General features: G+C 43.6%; 1 protein-coding gene across 2 annotated transcripts in view; it reads right to left on the bottom strand.

Annotated features, from left to right (window-relative positions):
* Positions 1-1,359: 1,359 nt before the first annotated feature.
* The window catches only part of CLUAP1 (clusterin associated protein 1), a 29,462-nt gene continuing 13,589 nt past the window's right edge, over positions 1,360-17,232 (bottom strand). Inside the window, exons 7-13 of one of the 2 annotated variants that reach the window (XM_045542433.1) lie at positions 14,533-14,666; positions 12,403-12,544; positions 10,195-10,267; positions 7,659-7,766; positions 5,293-5,348; positions 4,972-5,028; positions 1,360-1,710 (exon numbers count right to left, since the gene is read on the bottom strand). In XM_045542433.1, coding sequence (XP_045398389.1) covers positions 1,561-1,710; positions 4,972-5,028; positions 5,293-5,348; positions 7,659-7,766; positions 10,195-10,267; positions 12,403-12,544; positions 14,533-14,666 — 720 coding nt within the window. In that variant the 3' untranslated portion in view covers positions 1,360-1,560. The remainder of the gene's footprint in view (positions 1,711-4,971; positions 5,029-5,292; positions 5,349-7,658; positions 7,767-10,194; positions 10,268-12,402; positions 12,545-14,532; positions 14,667-17,232) is intronic. The other variant, XM_045542435.1, reaches the window with a different exon arrangement.

Raw genomic sequence — 17,232 nt, 5'->3', positions numbered from 1 at the left:
TTGAGGTAAACCAAATCTGTAACATCCAGGAAGATGCAGTGACTCTGCTGCATCTCCGAAGCCATGCGTCTGGGGTGGTTAGCGTGGCTCCCAACACACTGACTTCTCTCTCAGCTTTTTGTTTACAGTAGGGCACACCACAAATTACCAGCAAATTAACTAAAGGCTGTGTGTTTTTTTTAAAAAGGGTAATCCCATACATAAAATATAGGGAAAGAGAAAAAAAAGCAAAGATGACAGAAATAATTGTCACACAGTCTCCTAAAATTGACATGTATTATAATAACTTGGGAACTTTTCTTGAATAAGTATTTATGTGCAAATAAAATAATTATACTATGTCATAATTATGTTTTCATGTTTCATATATGTTTTCAAGTAAAACTTATTTAATATAAAAATATGGTACTAACTGCATTTATTAAAAGATAAGTTACTTCAGAAGTCTTCTGACTTTATAATTGCACAGTAAGTGAAAACGGCTGCATGCTTTTAACAGTAAAGAAAACCAATTCCACCTGTCACTTCTCATCTTGCAGCAGGGAAATTCTGCCCTCGCCATGCTACGTAATTCAATTCTGGTTTATTTTTTAAATTAGAGGTGTGAATCTGTACTAACATTTTTTCCTTAATCGGCTCCTTCCTCTAAGGAAACCAACCTTCAATCCTGTGTTGGGGACTAATGTCTTACCACACCTTAGACAAGACAAAGCTCCTTTAGAGAAAGGCCAGCTGGTGGGAAGGAGTGTCCCGACTGTCACTGCCCAGGAGTCCGGGATCTCTGAAGGGGCAACCGGGTCAGCAGAGTTTCCAAACTCAGCACAAACCACACAAACATGAAGATGGCTTCAATCAAGGTGGATCTGACTCCCAGCAGAATGTCAGTCTTCTGAGAAAAAATGGAATATTCACAATCTAGAGCTTCTCCCTGCTGCCTCATTTTTCAAGGAAAGCTGGTTTTCATTTAACTTAGCTAACTTTCTTTCAGAAAATTTTAGTTATTAAAATACATTTAATGTTTGGTATTGGGGACACACAGAAGAAAGAAAATAAGACTGTAAAATGAAATAAAGGCCAGAATTAACAGCTGATGTACAGTGGATGTTCTGAACTGTGCAGGTGACTAACAGCCAGGTGTCCCCCACAAGCCCAAACTGAGTCCTGTGCCACATTCCAGCCCCAGGTTTGCTTCTCTCTCAGATGAAATGTATCACCACAGAAACAGCCCAGACTTACATGGTGGTCGGCTGCCATTTCTTCTCAAGTTTTTGTCCCGTGGATGCGAATCACTAAGAACACATGCATTTCCCAAGTTTTAGGAGATAAACAAGGCAAACAAACAAACAAACAAAACACATCTTAGGCATTTGCTTTGGTTCTTATTTAAGCTTCACGGGAAACAAGCATAGGAGGCCAAAGCAGAAATAAGTGTTGCTTCAGAGTAACAATGAGTCCATCTGGCTGAGTGAACAAAATGTATGTTACCTTCCTAACCTTCGTTTTTCCCATTTACCTACAAATCTGAGGGTTTTAATCTGCATGGGTCCCTTGGCAAGAGGGTCAGAAGTCATTGTCACTCTCATCCAGGGGTTCAGGTTTCCGGACTCTTCGACTAGGCTTAGCTGGTGAGAGCACAATGCTCTCGTCTTCTAAATCATCATCATCTTCCTCATCGTCTTCCATGTCAATTTCACTGTCCTCTGAGTCATCCTATAGGAAAAAGACAGTAAGTGCAACTGGGGGCCCCACTTGTTATTGACATCTTGTCACAGAGACCCCGCCTCACTTTTTACTAGCAGTTTGAGAGGGAAGAGCACAGAACCTTGCAGCACTCCCCACCCCTGGCTGAGAAGCAGTCAGGCTGGTGGGGGGTGGGGGGTTAGAGTGGGACCACCATCTGTAGACTGCTGGCTGGAGCTTATCATCCAACCAGGATCCTCCAAAGACTAACCTGCATCCGGTTTGGTGATGTAGGGCTGGCTTTCCCACGGACGTCTCAGGAGCACCCTGGATGTGCCCTGAGGGTCACCGGATGCTGGGGGCCCAGAGACCCACCCTGGATGGCAAGGAGGGCAGGGGCTTGGAGAGAAGGGAGGGAGGCCTATTTGGCTTTTTCCAGACTGGGGATGGACAGCAACACAGGCAATGGGTGTGCGGAGCAAAATGAAGGACGCCCCCTCTCCTACATCGTCAAGATCTAGGGTGACCAACTCGGTCAGCTTTAAAACTGCAAGTCCTGTGTCCCACACAAGCCTGGATGGTTGGTCATTCTATCTAGATCATTCCACCAGTATACATACATGCTATAATCTCCTTCTTGGAAAAGCAAAAACAAAACCCACCTTCCTCTCCAGCTACTCTGCCCTCCCTGTTTCCCTCACAGCAAAAATCCTGGGTGAGCTGCTGAACTCACAGTCCCCTCTTGTTCCCCTCACTGCCTCTAAGCAGTTAGTGTATCCAAACCCGGCTCTCCCTCACTAGCCCCCAAACTGCTCTTGTCAAGCCTGAAACAGTCAACGGATTCATATTCAATAGCTAGTTCTCAGTCCTCATCTTGCTTGGCCTATGTGTGGCATCACCCCTTCTTCCTCGAAATCCATCTTCTCTGCCCCCAGGCCTCTTCCTGCAGTCTAGGTGCCCCCTCACTGCTCGGTCTCCCTGGCCTGACCCTCTCCCTCCCCGATCCCTGCAGTGCAGGGGCAGCTCGAGACTTGGGGCTTCTCTCTTCTCTTTCTTCTGTCTCTCCCCCTAAGCAGTCACAACTATCCTTGAGGCTTAAATACCATCTAAATAGGGTTGGCTCTCAAAATTCGATCTCCAGCCCAGACCTGTCCCTTGAACTTCAGACTTGAATTCTGACTGGCTACTCAACAGCGGCATGTGGATGTCTACCTGGCAACTCACACTCAGAATGTGCAAAACTGAATTCTTGATCTGCCCTTAAGCCCCTTCTTCAAGTCGGCCCCAGCTCAGGAAATGAGAACTGTGCTTTCAGTTGATTAGACCACAACTGAAGCATCCTTCATTTCTTTCCCTAACACCTGATGTCCAACCAGTTAACAAGACCTGATGGTTCTGATGCTAGAAACATATCTAGAATCTGATCACTTCCCAACCCCTCTGCTGCCACACCTTAGGCTAAGCCACTATCACCTGTGACCTACACAACTACAATTGCCTTCTAACTGGTTTCTCTCAAAGGTGGGTCAGCTCTTGGCCATTCTGGGCTCATAATTCTCCAGTGCCACACTAGAAGGAATGCTGAGTCATCGCATCCTGCGAACCTCTGTCTCTCCTCCTGCACCCAGTTCACGCCACCTCAGCCCTGTGGCTCCCTCTTTTCCCTCAGGCCACCCCCATATCAGAGGTCGCCCAGCCACGCCAAAGACATCACTCCCTGTCCCCTGCACCTGCTTATTTCTCATCTAATACTCATGGCCTGATGTGTGTGCTCTGCCGCTACTGTCCGAGCCTGTGTGAGCAGGGCCTTTGTTTCTACTCCCTGCTGTGTTCCCCACCATCCGTAACAGTCCCTGGCATGTGACAGGCACTTGACAGGTACATGCTAAGTGACTGAGCAAACACATGAAGGACTAATCCTGTGCCTGGGAGGATGCGTGGATACGGCCTGCTTGACATAAACAGCAACAACAAGGCACAGAGATCTAAGCTGCAACTAACTGTTCATTCCGAGAAGTGTGAAAGCAAATCCTAAGGGACAAGGCCAGATGGCGCTTTCCAAGCCCTACCAGCTCCCAAGCCAGACTCTATTTCCATCTTAGATGGATGAGATGGATGGATAGAAATTTTTTAACCACCCATGGTCTACCTTGTTAAAAAAAAATATTTTTGAGGTGGTTTCTCTGCTTCTTTACAGACTATCTCCTATGAATTCAAGGCCTGATCTTCTCTGTGCACCCTGCCCAACAACCTGAGTGACTGCTCCCTCCTGTGAATTTCTGTAACAGTGTACACTGTGGGTAAGCGAATCTTTGCATAAGAACATAAGGCCCTGGCCGGGCATGGTGGCTCACACCTGTAATCCTAGCACTCTAAGAGGCCAAGGCAGGAGGATCACTTGAGGTTAGGAGTTCGAGACCACCCTGAGCAAGAATGAGACACGGTCTCTACTAAAAATAGAAAGAAATTACATGGACAACTAAAAAAATATATATAGAAAAATTAGCCGGGCATGCGGTGCATGCCTGTGGTCCCAGCTACTCAGGAGGCTGAGGCAGGAGGATTGCTTGAGCCTAGGAGTTTGACGTTGCTGTGAGCTAGGCTGACGCCACGGCACTCTAGCCCGGGCAATAGAGCGAGACTCTGTCTCAAAAAAGAAAAAAAGAACATAAGACCCTGTTTCTGTCTCTGTGCGGCCACTACTGCCATGCCTCCAGCATCCACCTGCTGCAGATGTGACAGGTCTCAGCCTAGCTCCCCTGCACCCTGTGGGCTGAGCAGCACACAGGACTGCAACAAAGAACAAAGTCCAAGCAACAGACAATGCAGTCCTGACTTGATGCCGCCAAGGACCCCTGGTCTCCCCTCTGGTTAAGTCCTCTAGTCAGTTATCCACCCAATAAAGCTCAAGGCACCAGCAGCCTGACGTCTCGCCCTCTTGCCCAGCCTCCCCTGAGACCCTGGTCTGGGGAGAGTGCTGTTTCCATGTTCCTTCCCCAGAATGGAGCAGAAGAGAGGCCTGGTCCTGACCCACAGCAGGCAGCATTAGCCCTTCATTTCTAGGTTATGGTGTCTGATAACACCCCAACCACAGCTTTTCTCATCTCTTAGGTCAGTGATCTTGCCTCTCCTTAGTATGGGACCTCTGGTTAATTTCACCCACGCTGTAATCCACTCTGAGTGGCTTCCTGCCCAGGAAAGAGGAAGCATCACTCCTGGGGAAACACCCTCTGCTGGCCCTGAGCAGGCTGACACACACCAACAGGCGGATGAGGCAAAAAAGAAACCAACCTGCTTCTTGGAGCTGGAAGTCTTGCATTTACCTAAGAGAGCTGGTGCTGCTTCCATCTTTGGAAAGCAAGAATGGAAAGAACAGTGAGAAGGCAAAAAAAGTCGAACAAGCACATTCATTCGAAAAGAAATGAGCCATCAACAAGCAAAGAAAAGAGTCCAGCAGCGTAGGAGGCCAACTCTGCCATAAATCAAGCGGTGGGCTGGGCTGAGAACAGACAGCGCCCTGGGCTGCTGGCAGCAACTCAGCTAGTCTAGTCTGTGAGGACGGCCCAAGAGCAGAAAGCACAGAGCTGCCACGGGGAGCAGGTCGGGACTCACATCATCATCGGAGTCTTCGCCTTGCATTGTGCCCATGACTCGTTTGCCGGGTCTCCCTGAGAACAAAAGCATAAAGAAATCATAAAACCTTTGGAAGATAAGGCAGGAAATAGCATTCAAGATTTGCTTTCTGTTAGAAAATTGGGAAGAAGAATCACACCAAAAAATTTACTTAGGTAGCATCCAACTAATCAGAACTGTCAACAAACGGTAATGAATTTTCTGCATTTCTACTTGAGAAAAAGAAACAGACAATAAAATATAAGTGCAAATCATGAATTAAAAAAATAAACATGCATCTTGTAACTGTTTTAAAGAAAAATCACTGAACCCCATTACTAGTTGATATGCTGTGCAACTGGTATGCTATCTGTTGAAAAAGAAATATATTCTCCCTTGGACTTGGATCTCTAAACTTCAAAGAAAAAAAATTAAAAAAACATGTTAAGTACAATTAGTTCATCTTTCAAACACCATCATTATCTAAGGGATTCTCTAGTCCTCCTTTACAAGTCAATAATGACTGGATGTGATGTCTGCAATAACTCAGCTGTCCTTTACCCGGGGCAGGGTCGTGGGGGCACAGAGAACTGGAGTCGTACCCTAAGGCTGAGGAAGGAGCGACCCTGACTGCAGGCCCGGCTTTGGGAGAAAGGCAGCACAGACAGAAGCTAGCTTGGGACAGACCTGGAGAAAGATGACTGGGCACTATTTACAGAAACTTGCCCTTGGGCAGACAAAATGCAAAATCTTGTGTTTGAAGTTCTTATTCATATTTTTTGGAAATGGGCTGTGTGATTTTACTCTGCAGGCTAAGTGGTCAGCAGAATCTAGAAGAACCAGTGCTTTTACAAGGTTATACTGAGCCAATCGCACACCTTTTTATAGCCCTGGATCCTATCCATCAAATGGAAATCACAATTCATAACCTCTGTCATGAAGCTTTTAAAAAGTAAAAGGAAGAAAAAGGAAACCAGAGCATCTAATTATACTATGAAAAAAGTAAAATGTCATAAATGAAGATAGCTGAGCCTAGAATGAGTGAAAGCAGTTAATAACAAAAGCTAATGTAAATGATGAAAGAAAGATGATTTTACCCCTTAAATTTTTATATATGATAAAAACGCAACTGTGCTCCAAACATTAACAGATGGTAGGTAAGAAATGTTTTTAAAGGCAAATATAGGGCAATTTAGTAGTATCTATCAAAATACAAATGTACAGAACCTTTGACTAAAGAATTCCACTTTTAATGACACAAGCTAAAGAAACACTTGCTGACATGCAGAGAGATGTATGTACAAGGGAAAGAGTGGAAATAAATACCCACATGAGAATGCCCAAGTAAATTACGGGTACAGTCACTCCATGGAATATGATACGGCCATTAAAAAGAATGAAGCAGAACTACATTTTACTGACATGAGAAGAGTTCCACTATACATAATTTTAAAAAACAAAAGCAAGTTGTAGAACCATATGTATAGTCTGGTTCTATTTAGGCTAAAAAATTTGCAGGTGATCTTTGTATGTATGTTTGATTGTATGTGTGTAGGTATGTATGCGTGTGTGTGTACGTGCATGTGTGTATGCATATGTATATATACAGAAAGGCAATTTGTAAGGACACCCCCTCCCCCAGCCACTAGCTGTGATTGCTCTACGGTGAGAGTGGGACATGAGGAAGACCCCAGGGGGGCATTCATGTTTGCTCCACAAATTTTGTTGTTTGAATCTTTTTTTTTTTTAATGGATGGGGTCTTGCCATGTTGCCCAGGCTGGAGTGCAGTAGCAGTTCACAGGTGTGATCATAACACACTATAGCCCTGAACTTCTGGGCTCAAGTGATCCTCCTGCCTCAGCCTCCTGAGTAGCTGGGACTGCAGGTGCACCACTGTACTTGGCTTTGTTGCTTGAATCTTTTGCAATGAGAAAGAAATTAGAAAAATATTTTTTTAAAGGCAGAGATGCTCATGGAAGTCCCTTCTTTGTGCATTAATTCTTGGGCATAAGGAATATAATTGCACTGAGATCGGTGTAGGACCCAAAAAGGGTTAGATTATATAGCTCAGTGGCAGAGGCAATGTGTTCCCACGGTCTCTGTGAGAAGCACCAAGCCACAAGTATGAATCAGCTGTTCTCAGGACCACAGGTGAGAGTATTAGCAGCAAAGATGACCACTGAGCAGTTTAAGGGGCAAATCCTGATAAATAATAGGGCAGGATAAACCTGGAGCAAGAAGTGCTCCCAGGGACCATTCACAGTGTGCTTGTGACTCTTAATACTAAGCAGCCCTGACCGAGTTCTGGCCATGGTGTTCTGTAAGCAGGGCACAGGAGGAGGGTGAATGAAAGAAGCCGTGGTACCTTGCATGAGTACTTCCATGGCTGTCCGCGGCTTGGACAGCCGCCTCTCTTCCAATTCACTGTTGGATTCGTCATCATCCTGGATGTCTATGTCTGAGCCATCATTACCTGGAAGGAACACAAGTAGACAAACACAAGAGTAGCTCTGTCATTACAACTAAGACAGCTTCTGTCCAGTAAGGTTTGCTCACGAAAGGTCATTTTCAGTGCAACAGCTCTTTATATTAATTTTTATTTTATTTTATTTTTTTTTAGAGACAAGAGTTTGCTCTGTCACACAGGCTGGAGTACAGTGGCATGATCATAGCTCACTGCAGCCTCAAACTTCTGGGCTCAAGTGATCCCAAAGTGCTGGGATTACAGGCGTGAGCCACCACACCCAGCCTATATTAATTTCTTAAATACTTTTTTTGAGTCTTGTGCCTGCAGGTGGAATATTCCCTAAAGGGAACTTACAGAAGGAGAGTTTCCAAAGTGTGGGGGCATAGGGAAGCTTTCACTGCCTGGCGTCTAACATAAATGCACCCAGGGAGCCAAGCAGGTTTTGGGGAAATGAAATTGGAGGAGTCTGCAGTTGCTATTCTGATTACTGACTCAGAAGTTAGTTTGGAAGTATAGTAATCGCTAGTCTACCAAGGCCAGGCGTGGTGGCTCACGGCTGCGTATCCTAGTACTTTGGGATGCCAAGGCAGAAGGACTGCATGAGCCCAGGAGTTCAAGGTTACAGTGAGCTATTATGTGCCACTGTACTCCAGCCTGGGTGACAAAGCAAGGGCCTATCTATAAGAAAAAGAGACTTTGCTTTGCCCTTGCTATAAGAGAGATGGAATGGTAGCTAACTCTAGCTGGGCGCTGAGAGAGGGTTTGGTTTCTGTTCTCTTTAGCCCTGGAGAGAAGAGTTGTTCTCTATAGTATTGAAGGGGCAAACCTGGGAGCTGTAGAGGCCATAATAGCATCCTTCAAGAGCTTCAACACAATTAATTTGAAAACCACTATTTCCTAAAGTCTTTACAGATAATATGATTAAGTATTAACATAAATTAATAACTACAAAATGAAATCACTATTCAGCTTAGTTCACTTTTTACTTCATCCAGGATAATTATGACATTAAACCCTTACCCCATGCAATGCAAATCAAATGATATAATGAATTTTAAAATGAAATACATGTCTCTTAGGCTCAGTAAGATTTTTTTCTGACAGCTCAAACCAATACAGACTGAGAACTGAGCAGGTAAGCTAAAGTTAATGGCTATGGTATGAATGCATCTCCCAAAAAATGTGCTGGAAACTTAATCTCCAGTACAACAGTATTGGGATGTGGGGCCTAATGGGAGGCCTTAGCTCATGAGGGTGGAGCCCTCACGAATGGATTGATGCTGATTATAAAGGGCTTGAGGCCGCAAGTTCGATCTTTTGCTCTCTCGGACCCTCTCTTTGCCCTTCTGCCAGGGGATGGCACAGCAAGAAGGCCCTTGCTAGATGGCAGCCCCTTGATCTTGGACTTGCCAGCCTCCAGAACCATGACCCAGTAAGTTTCTGTTTATAATGATAATAATCTAATATTAACATTATATAATACACAAATATTATATATATGTGTGTATATACACACATACACACACAGTCAGTCCTCTGTATTTGTGGATTCCACATCCATGGATTCAGCCAACCACAGATCAAAAATATTCAGAAAACAAAAAAATTTCACAAAGTTCCAAAAAGCAAAACTAGAATTTGCCACATGCCAAGTACTATGTTGAATCCACGTGAATGAAGTGATATGTAGGCACTGTATTAGGTATTTTATGTAATCTAGAGATGATTTAAAGTATATGGGAAGGAGGAGCAAAAAATAATAAAATAAAGTATATGGGAAGATATGCATAGATATATGCAAATACTATGCCATTTTATATAAAGGACTTGAACATCCAGGGATTTTGGTATCTGCAGGGAGTCCTGGTACCAATCCCCCCCAGATATCGAGGGACAATACTATATACATAATATACACGTAAAATATATAATTACCCAGTTTCAGGTATTGTTATAGCAGCACAAAATGGACTAAGACAGCTATGCATGCTGATACCAAGTTGTCAGTGACATATTAAAATTAAGTATGGCTGGCTGGATGCAGTGGCTCACGCCTGTAATCCTAGCACTCTGGGAAGCTGAGGTGGGAGGATTGCTTGAGCTCAGGGATTTGAGACCAGCCTGAGCAAGAAGAGCAAGACCCTGTGTTTACTAAAAATAGAAAAAATTAGCCAGGCGTGGTGGTGCATGCCTGTAGTCCAGCTACTTGGGAGGCTGAGGCAGGAGGATCTCCTGAGCCCAGGAGTTGGAGGTTTCTGTGAGCTAGGTGGATGCCGTAGCACTCTAGCCTGGGTAAAACAGAGCGAGACTCTGTCTTAAAAAAAAAAAGAAGAAGAAGAAAAGAATATAAATATTTTTTAAAAATATGTAAAATTTTCAAGGCTAAAAATGCTAGTCCAGAATAGACACCTCTGTCTACAAAGTATGGCCTTACTTCCACTCTTGAGCAGTCGCTTTTCTTCTTCCTTTAGCTTGTTCTGCATCAGACGGAGAGTATTTTCAGCCTCCTGTGGGAAAGTAAAAACAAGATTCAGAAGAGACGACCCTTTTGTGGACCGTTTCTACTCTTCTTCACCATTGAGTAAGTGCTACTACGTTTGTGATACACAAGAAAAGATCCAACCTCAAGGAAGAGGAAGAGAACTAACATTGCCTAAGCAGCTCTAGGGTCTCGAAACTTGGCATCCTTTCTCTCTGAAGTCACCAGCGGCCCTGTCACACTTCCCTGCCTCTGAGGAGACCCAAATGACACAGTTAAATGCCCACTGTGTGTGCCTGCGATAGCTGTGGACAAAGAACAGATGCACCTAACTTTGGGACATGTGCTCTCAAAGAGGAAAGCATGGATTTTATAATTTTTCTGCCCCACACTGCCTTCAAATTCCAGTCTTGAAAGATGCTAAATGGTTGGGCAGGTCAGATGAGAAGAGAAAGAAATACTAGTCTTAATTCCTGGGACGGGGCCAGGAGGAGGTGAACACATAAAATCCAGCCCTGATTATTGTCAAGAGGGAGAATGGGAGAGGAAATCAGCTTTTAAAATTGTGTTGTTGTTCTAAACATTAAAAAGAAATCACTGTGTTTCAGGTGTGGGATATTTCAAGGGAACAGGTATTAAGGACAGAGAGAGCAGGAGCGCGTGTAGGGGAGAGGAGGGGAAATACCCGCTGGAGGCAGGCGAAGAAAGGCACGTCCTCGGCAGTGACTCGGGCATCTACTCGCCATCCTGAGCCACGTCTTCGCTATGTTCTCTGAACCCAGGGTGGCCCCAGATGATACAACAAAATGGTCAAAGTTTCTTTTCACTGTCCCTTTACTGTCCTTCCCAGGTACCCAATGTTTAAAATGTCCTAAACTCCAGGCTCTTCCTGTTGCCCTCAAAATGTGCCTGTCCTGTACCCTGTTTCTCCGTGGCCTGCCTCTCTGCAACAGAGTAATGCTAGTGACAAGTTACTCTCAAGATGATGTGTGTCCATACGAATGTGTGGGTTACTTCCAGTCAGCCCTCCTGGACAACAAAACAGCCCTGCCTTGTCGAACACCCAGGTTTTAAGAAGGCCAGCACAACCTTAATACCAAAAGCTGTCAAGGACAGTGTGAGAAAGGGAGATTGCAGACCAATTTCGTCATGAACATGGATTCTAAATGACCGTCTCAGGTTAAGCAGAAATATCCCAAGAGACAAGGGCAATTCAAAAAGTGATTGTAACTTCATCCAATTTCCTTTGTTTTGAATTACCCATTTCTGGACTCACACTGGAATCTGAAATTCTCTTCCCTAAACAGCCTTACCTACCGGGATGACAGGAACCGCAAAATAGCTGGTCAGGTTCTGGGTTACACATGTTTCCCACAATCAATAAACTGCCACTCCTCCTCACAGTCTCCAATGAGCTAGCTTATGATTCAATTATCCAAGGCTTGAAAATCTTTACATGAACTGACGAAGCAAGTTTTTAGATCTGTACTCAAGACCATTTACATAATTTGTGGGGATCAATGCAAAATAAAATGCACTTTAAAATGATTACAGATTTCAGGACAGTAACAGCAGAGTATGGAAGTAAGCACAGGCCCTTCTAAGTGCAGAGTCTTACGTGACTGCACAGGTCACATGTCGCCCTGTCCATACTACTAATTGACTAAACCCTGATGAAAATATAACATCAAAGAGTGGAGGCTGGGTGCCATGGCTCACACCTACAATCCCAGTGCTTTGGGAAGCTGAGGCAGGAGGATCGTTTGAGCCTAGAAGTTTGAGACCAGCCTGGGCAATATAGCAAGAATCCATCTCTACAAAAAAATAAGAGAAATTAGCCAGGCATGGTGGCATATGCCTGTAGTCTCAGCTATTCAGGAGGCTAGGGCAGGAGGATCGCTTGAGCCCAGGAGTTTGAGGTTGCACTGAGCTATGATACCACTGTACTCTGGCATGGGCCACAGAGTGAGACCCTGTTCCCCAAAAAAAACAAAAAGAAAAAGATTTGATAATCCTAGAGTCCAGGCTACACTGCTAGCAAAACAAAAGAATTACATGAGCAATCTTCAAACTGACCAGGGAGAAGATACATTTACTGGTATTTTTTTCAGTGATATTTATAAACTGAAGGAATGGTCTGCACACAACAGGCTAAGCACTCACCTCAAACCTCTCCTGCTCCATCCTGTGATGGTCCTCAAGTTGTTGTTCCAGGTAAGTCAAATTTCGAAATTTCTCTAGATAAATATCATACTGCTTCTGCAATTCTTCTTCAATCTTCTCATACTCATCCATAAAGGCTGGCCTAAAACAAGCAAATGAAATAACAAATGAAAGGTTAATAAACACACAGTATTTTGAAATTCATATTGAGAGCTCTAGACTCCATCATGGCTTTCTTTGGAAACCTTTAATTAGAGAAGGTGTTTCACTCTCGTAACTGCTTAACACTAATTGCCATTTTCTCCTCCCTCCCACCAAAACAAACATACTTCTTTAAAACAATAAATAACATATACTCTTTGTAAAAACTTGAAATAATCCTTAAAGTATAAAGAATGATGTACAAATTACTCATAATCCCATCACTAGGTATAAGCACTTAATATATGACATACATTCTTCCAGACTTTTCTCTGCGTAGGTACAGATAAGAACGCATTTTTAAACAAAAATTAAATATACTGCCATAAAGTTCTGTAGTCTTTTTTTTAACTTCAGTATACCATAGATTTCAATAGAGTTAAAAATAATCATATACCATACACCTCTCTCAAAATTGATAAACATATACATTATCTTAGTTGGGTATAATGTTCCACTGTCTGGATATTCTAAAATTTAATCAGTTCTCTAAAAAGAGAAACATAGGTTGCTACAAATTAAAGCTGTTTTTAAATAATATAAAGTCAAAAAATAAAAACCATAACATAAAAACTTGTTTCAACTGATTTGCTGAACTTTACTTTCTTTTCCTTCTTTTTAATGATCTTAAAAAGAAAACTCCACTCTTTTCAAAAATAAAAATGATAAACTAAAAAATAATTTATAATCTTTTGAACTGGAGCAAAACAAAAACTTTTCTATTAAAAGGATCTGAGGCTTAACAAAAGTGAATTTATGGTTTAAAGGCAGAATTGGTTAAGGAGACAAATCTATCTGGCAGCACTGATTGCCCTTGGTTGGGAGGACACCTTTGCTGCCTCCCTGCAGTTACCCTCTGCCACCACAGGTCTGCCTTGCTGCAGGTCTCAGGGCAGTAGCCAGAGTGAGGGCCAGAGACCAGTACCTCAAAAAGGCAAAACACATTCAGAGCAGATGTAGTAGCCGGGAAGAAGAGGGCATCAAGAAAGAGAAAAATGGGCCGGACATGGTGGCTCACACCTGTAATCCTAGCATTTTGGGAGGCTGAGGTGGGACGATCACTAGAGGTCAGGAATTTGAGACCAGCCTGAGCGAGAGGGAGATCCCATCTCTACAAAAAATAGAAAAAATCAGCCAGCCATGGTTGTGTGCACCTGTAGTTCCAGCTACTCGGGAGGCTGAGGCAGGAGGATTGCTTGAGCCCAGGAGTTTGAGGTTACAGTGAGCTATGATTATGCTACTGCACTCCAGCCAGGGTAACAGAACAAGACTCTGTCTCAATTAAAAAAAAGAAAGAAGGGAAAATGAAAAGGGAGAAAGAGCAGCAGCACATGGGAAAGGAAAAAAAGACACAACAAGGGAAGGAGGGCACAAAACAAGTAAAGAGAAGAGCAAGCTCCAAGAGATGTGAGGGACACATTTGAAAGCCTCCACTCACTGACTTAGGAGGTGGTTTGTGCCACTATTATCCATCCATACTGCTTGGAAATGTATTTCCAATGAGGCAAAGTAGTAATAACAAGAAAGATGAATTACTAAGGTCTAAATAAAGCCTAAGGTCTACGCAGACCAAGGATGGGAGTATGTTTCTGTTTCCACCTGATTTATGGCAGTATCTTAGGAGACCAAGCCTCATGTAACTTTCACCATCTGGGTTTACTTACTTTGCTCTGAGTTCCACGAAGCTATAAAAGCTTAAAGGGCAGTTCAAGGAATTAAGCAGTTTTCCAGACATATTGAAAGCAATAAAGAGAATGAGTTTAGCAGTCTGCTTGTTATGACAGGCAACACACGCACATTTTGAAGTAGAGATAACTGTGTGTAAGCTTTTTTCACGCTTGAAGAGTTAGCATCATGTTATATCCTCTCAGTCTTTGTTCTAACTTCCAAAGACATCTTTCCACTCTTTCTTCAGGTGTTCATATCTACCTGACACTCTGCAGAGTCTGCAGTCGCTTCCGATTTCTTTCCAGTTCTAATTTTCTCTTCTCAATTTTAGCTTCTAAATTAGCTTCATCAGAGGCCACATTATTGAGCAGGTCTTTAGTCTTCTGAACCTGCGCCTATGTTTAATAGGAAATAATGAGACAATGAGCCAATAAGGACCGCAATCTTGACTCTTTGAAGAAAGGGATGTTTCAGCTCTTTGAGCTTAGCAACATCATGCTAAACAAACACAAAAGCAAACAAAGCAAACACTCCCCCAAACAATGACATATTTAACCAACTATTACAGGGAGAATGTCCAGAAAAAATTATCTTTTTTCCCCATAAAAGGGGGGTTTTTCTGCCTAGGGAAACAAGTGAAGATGGAAAGAAGAGTGTCCTGATCAAGATGGAGAAAGGCCCACACTCGTCTTTCTGGCTTGCTCAGTGAAACTGGGTACACTCGGGAGGCTGAGGCAAGAGGACAGCTTGAGCCCCGGACAGTTAGAGTTACAAACACCTTACTTAGGGAATAAATGCACACACAAATACAGCTCTCCTAGGGAGGACAGAAAGAAATATGAGTGGCCCTCACCCACTGTCTGCCGGGATTGAGGGAGAAGGTTCCCCTTCCCTCTCCCTGGCAACAGAAGCTTGACTACAGACAGATTGGACTGAAAATAAACAGAGTGAGCACCCTGAAGTCAGCACAGAAGCAGCTCCTGCAGTGGCACTGGCCACGTTGGTATCTGCCAGCCTTTGGAAGGGGGCCTGGGCAGCAGTCGGGCTTAGCCTTACTTAGCGACAACACAGATGTTCCTATCCTCTTGTAACAGAAAGTTCATATGGCTGGGCCTGGTGGCTCATGCCTGTAATCCTAGCACTCTGGGAGGACAAGGCAGGAGGATTGCTTGAGCTCAGGAGTTCGAGACCAGCATGAGCAAGAGTGAAACCCCCGTCTCTACTGAAAATAGAAAAATTAGCTGGGCGTGGTGGCACCTGTAGTCCTAGCTACTCAGGAGGCTGAGGCAAGAAGGTTGCTTGAGCCCAGGAGTTTGAGGTTGCTGTGAGCTATGATGATGCCACTGTACTTTACCCTGGGTGACAGAGCAAGACTCTGGCTCCAAAAAAAAAAGAGAAAGGAAGTTCATTTGAAGCAGGTAGAGTCAGAGGAAATGCGCTGTCTTTCATACTCATGTTTTCTTCTTGTCTGGGAAGCTGGCCAGGTCAGGTGCCCTGTGGTTCAGTTCCAGTCTGCTGCAGTGGGAATCTGGAATGTAACCCAGCTGACTACGAACTGCCTCCTCAAGCGCTGACTTGCCAGCCCTGTGTTAAGTTCCTGACGGCCACCATAGGGTCTTCCCCTCCAGTATGGGACATGTGTGGAGGCACCCCCTAGGGGGTTACTGACTGTTTTCCTGCAGGTCTCTGAAAAGCTGCGGGGTCCACAAAGAAAGGACCTAAGAAGTCCAGACACTCTTGATTCTCAGAGATGATACATTTTTGTAAGCAACCACTGTTACTGATGATGAATTAATGGTTTAATTTTTTTTGGTCTAAGTACACTAACAATTCCTAAGACAATTTCATTAAAATAATCATATCACTAACCAGCCATTTGCTGCAAGTGCTTTAAAGACCGCAGGAGATATGTGAGTTCACTCTCACAGGGAGAAAGGGGGATCTCCTTTCTGAACCACTAAAGCTGGTGGAGATTATTTCTCTGAATCAAAGTGAGATTAAGCCCTAGTGAATTTATTTGACCTTAAAAAATAAAAACTATATATATATATTTTTTGAGACAGAGTCTTGCTCTGTTGCCCGGGATAGAGTGCCGTGGCATCAGCCTAGTTCACAGCAACCTCAAACTCCTGGGCTCAAGCAATCCTTCTGCCTCAGCCTCCCGAGTAGCTGGGACTACAGGCAAATGCCACCATACCCGGCTAATTTTTTCTACATATATTTTTAGTTGTCCAGAGCTAATTTCTTTCTGTTTTTTTTTCTTTTTTTTATTTTCTTTAGCCCCACTGAACTCTGAGGAAATTTCTTTCTATTTTTAGTAGAGACGGGGTCTCGCTCTTGCTCAGGCTGGTTTCGAACTCCTGACATTGAGCAATCCTCCCACCTCGGCCTCCCAGAGTACTAGGATTACAGGCATGAGCCACTGTGCCCGGCCTTATAAAAACTATTTTTTTAAAGGTATTTGTTCCTCAAATAAGAAAGATCAACATATAAACCTAAGCAATTTTCCCTGGTTTCCTGAAATACCTGGCCTATACTTCATAACCCCTTTTAAGTACCTGTGGTGGTGTTTTGGTTTTGCTTTCAGAATTAGCAAACATCATGGACATTCTCCAACAATGGAAAGATATCTTAAGAGATATTCACCAAGAAATTGACTGTGCCCCCTTTTGGATATTCTTATTTTTAATGTATTAGTGCTAAGGGCACTTTCATGCCATGTTCACTGGATTCAGTTAGAATGCTGGTAAGCGTAAGAGTATGCTATTTTTTACTTAAAATTTACAGAAAAACTGGAGTACAATACAAAGCATTTTTCCCAACCTAGGTGCAAGTAAGTCGCTGACAAGGTATCCCATCACCCTGAGTACTTCAGTGTATATTTCCTATGAATAATCTCCTACACAATCGCAATACAACCACCAAAACAGGAACTCGGCCCTGATGCACCATCACCTAATC

The sequence above is a fragment of the Lemur catta genome, chromosome 2, assembly GCF_020740605.2.
Source record: "Lemur catta isolate mLemCat1 chromosome 2, mLemCat1.pri, whole genome shotgun sequence".
NCBI lineage: Eukaryota > Metazoa > Chordata > Mammalia > Primates > Lemuridae > Lemur > Lemur catta.
This window is presented reverse-complemented; position numbering and strand designations above follow the sequence as displayed.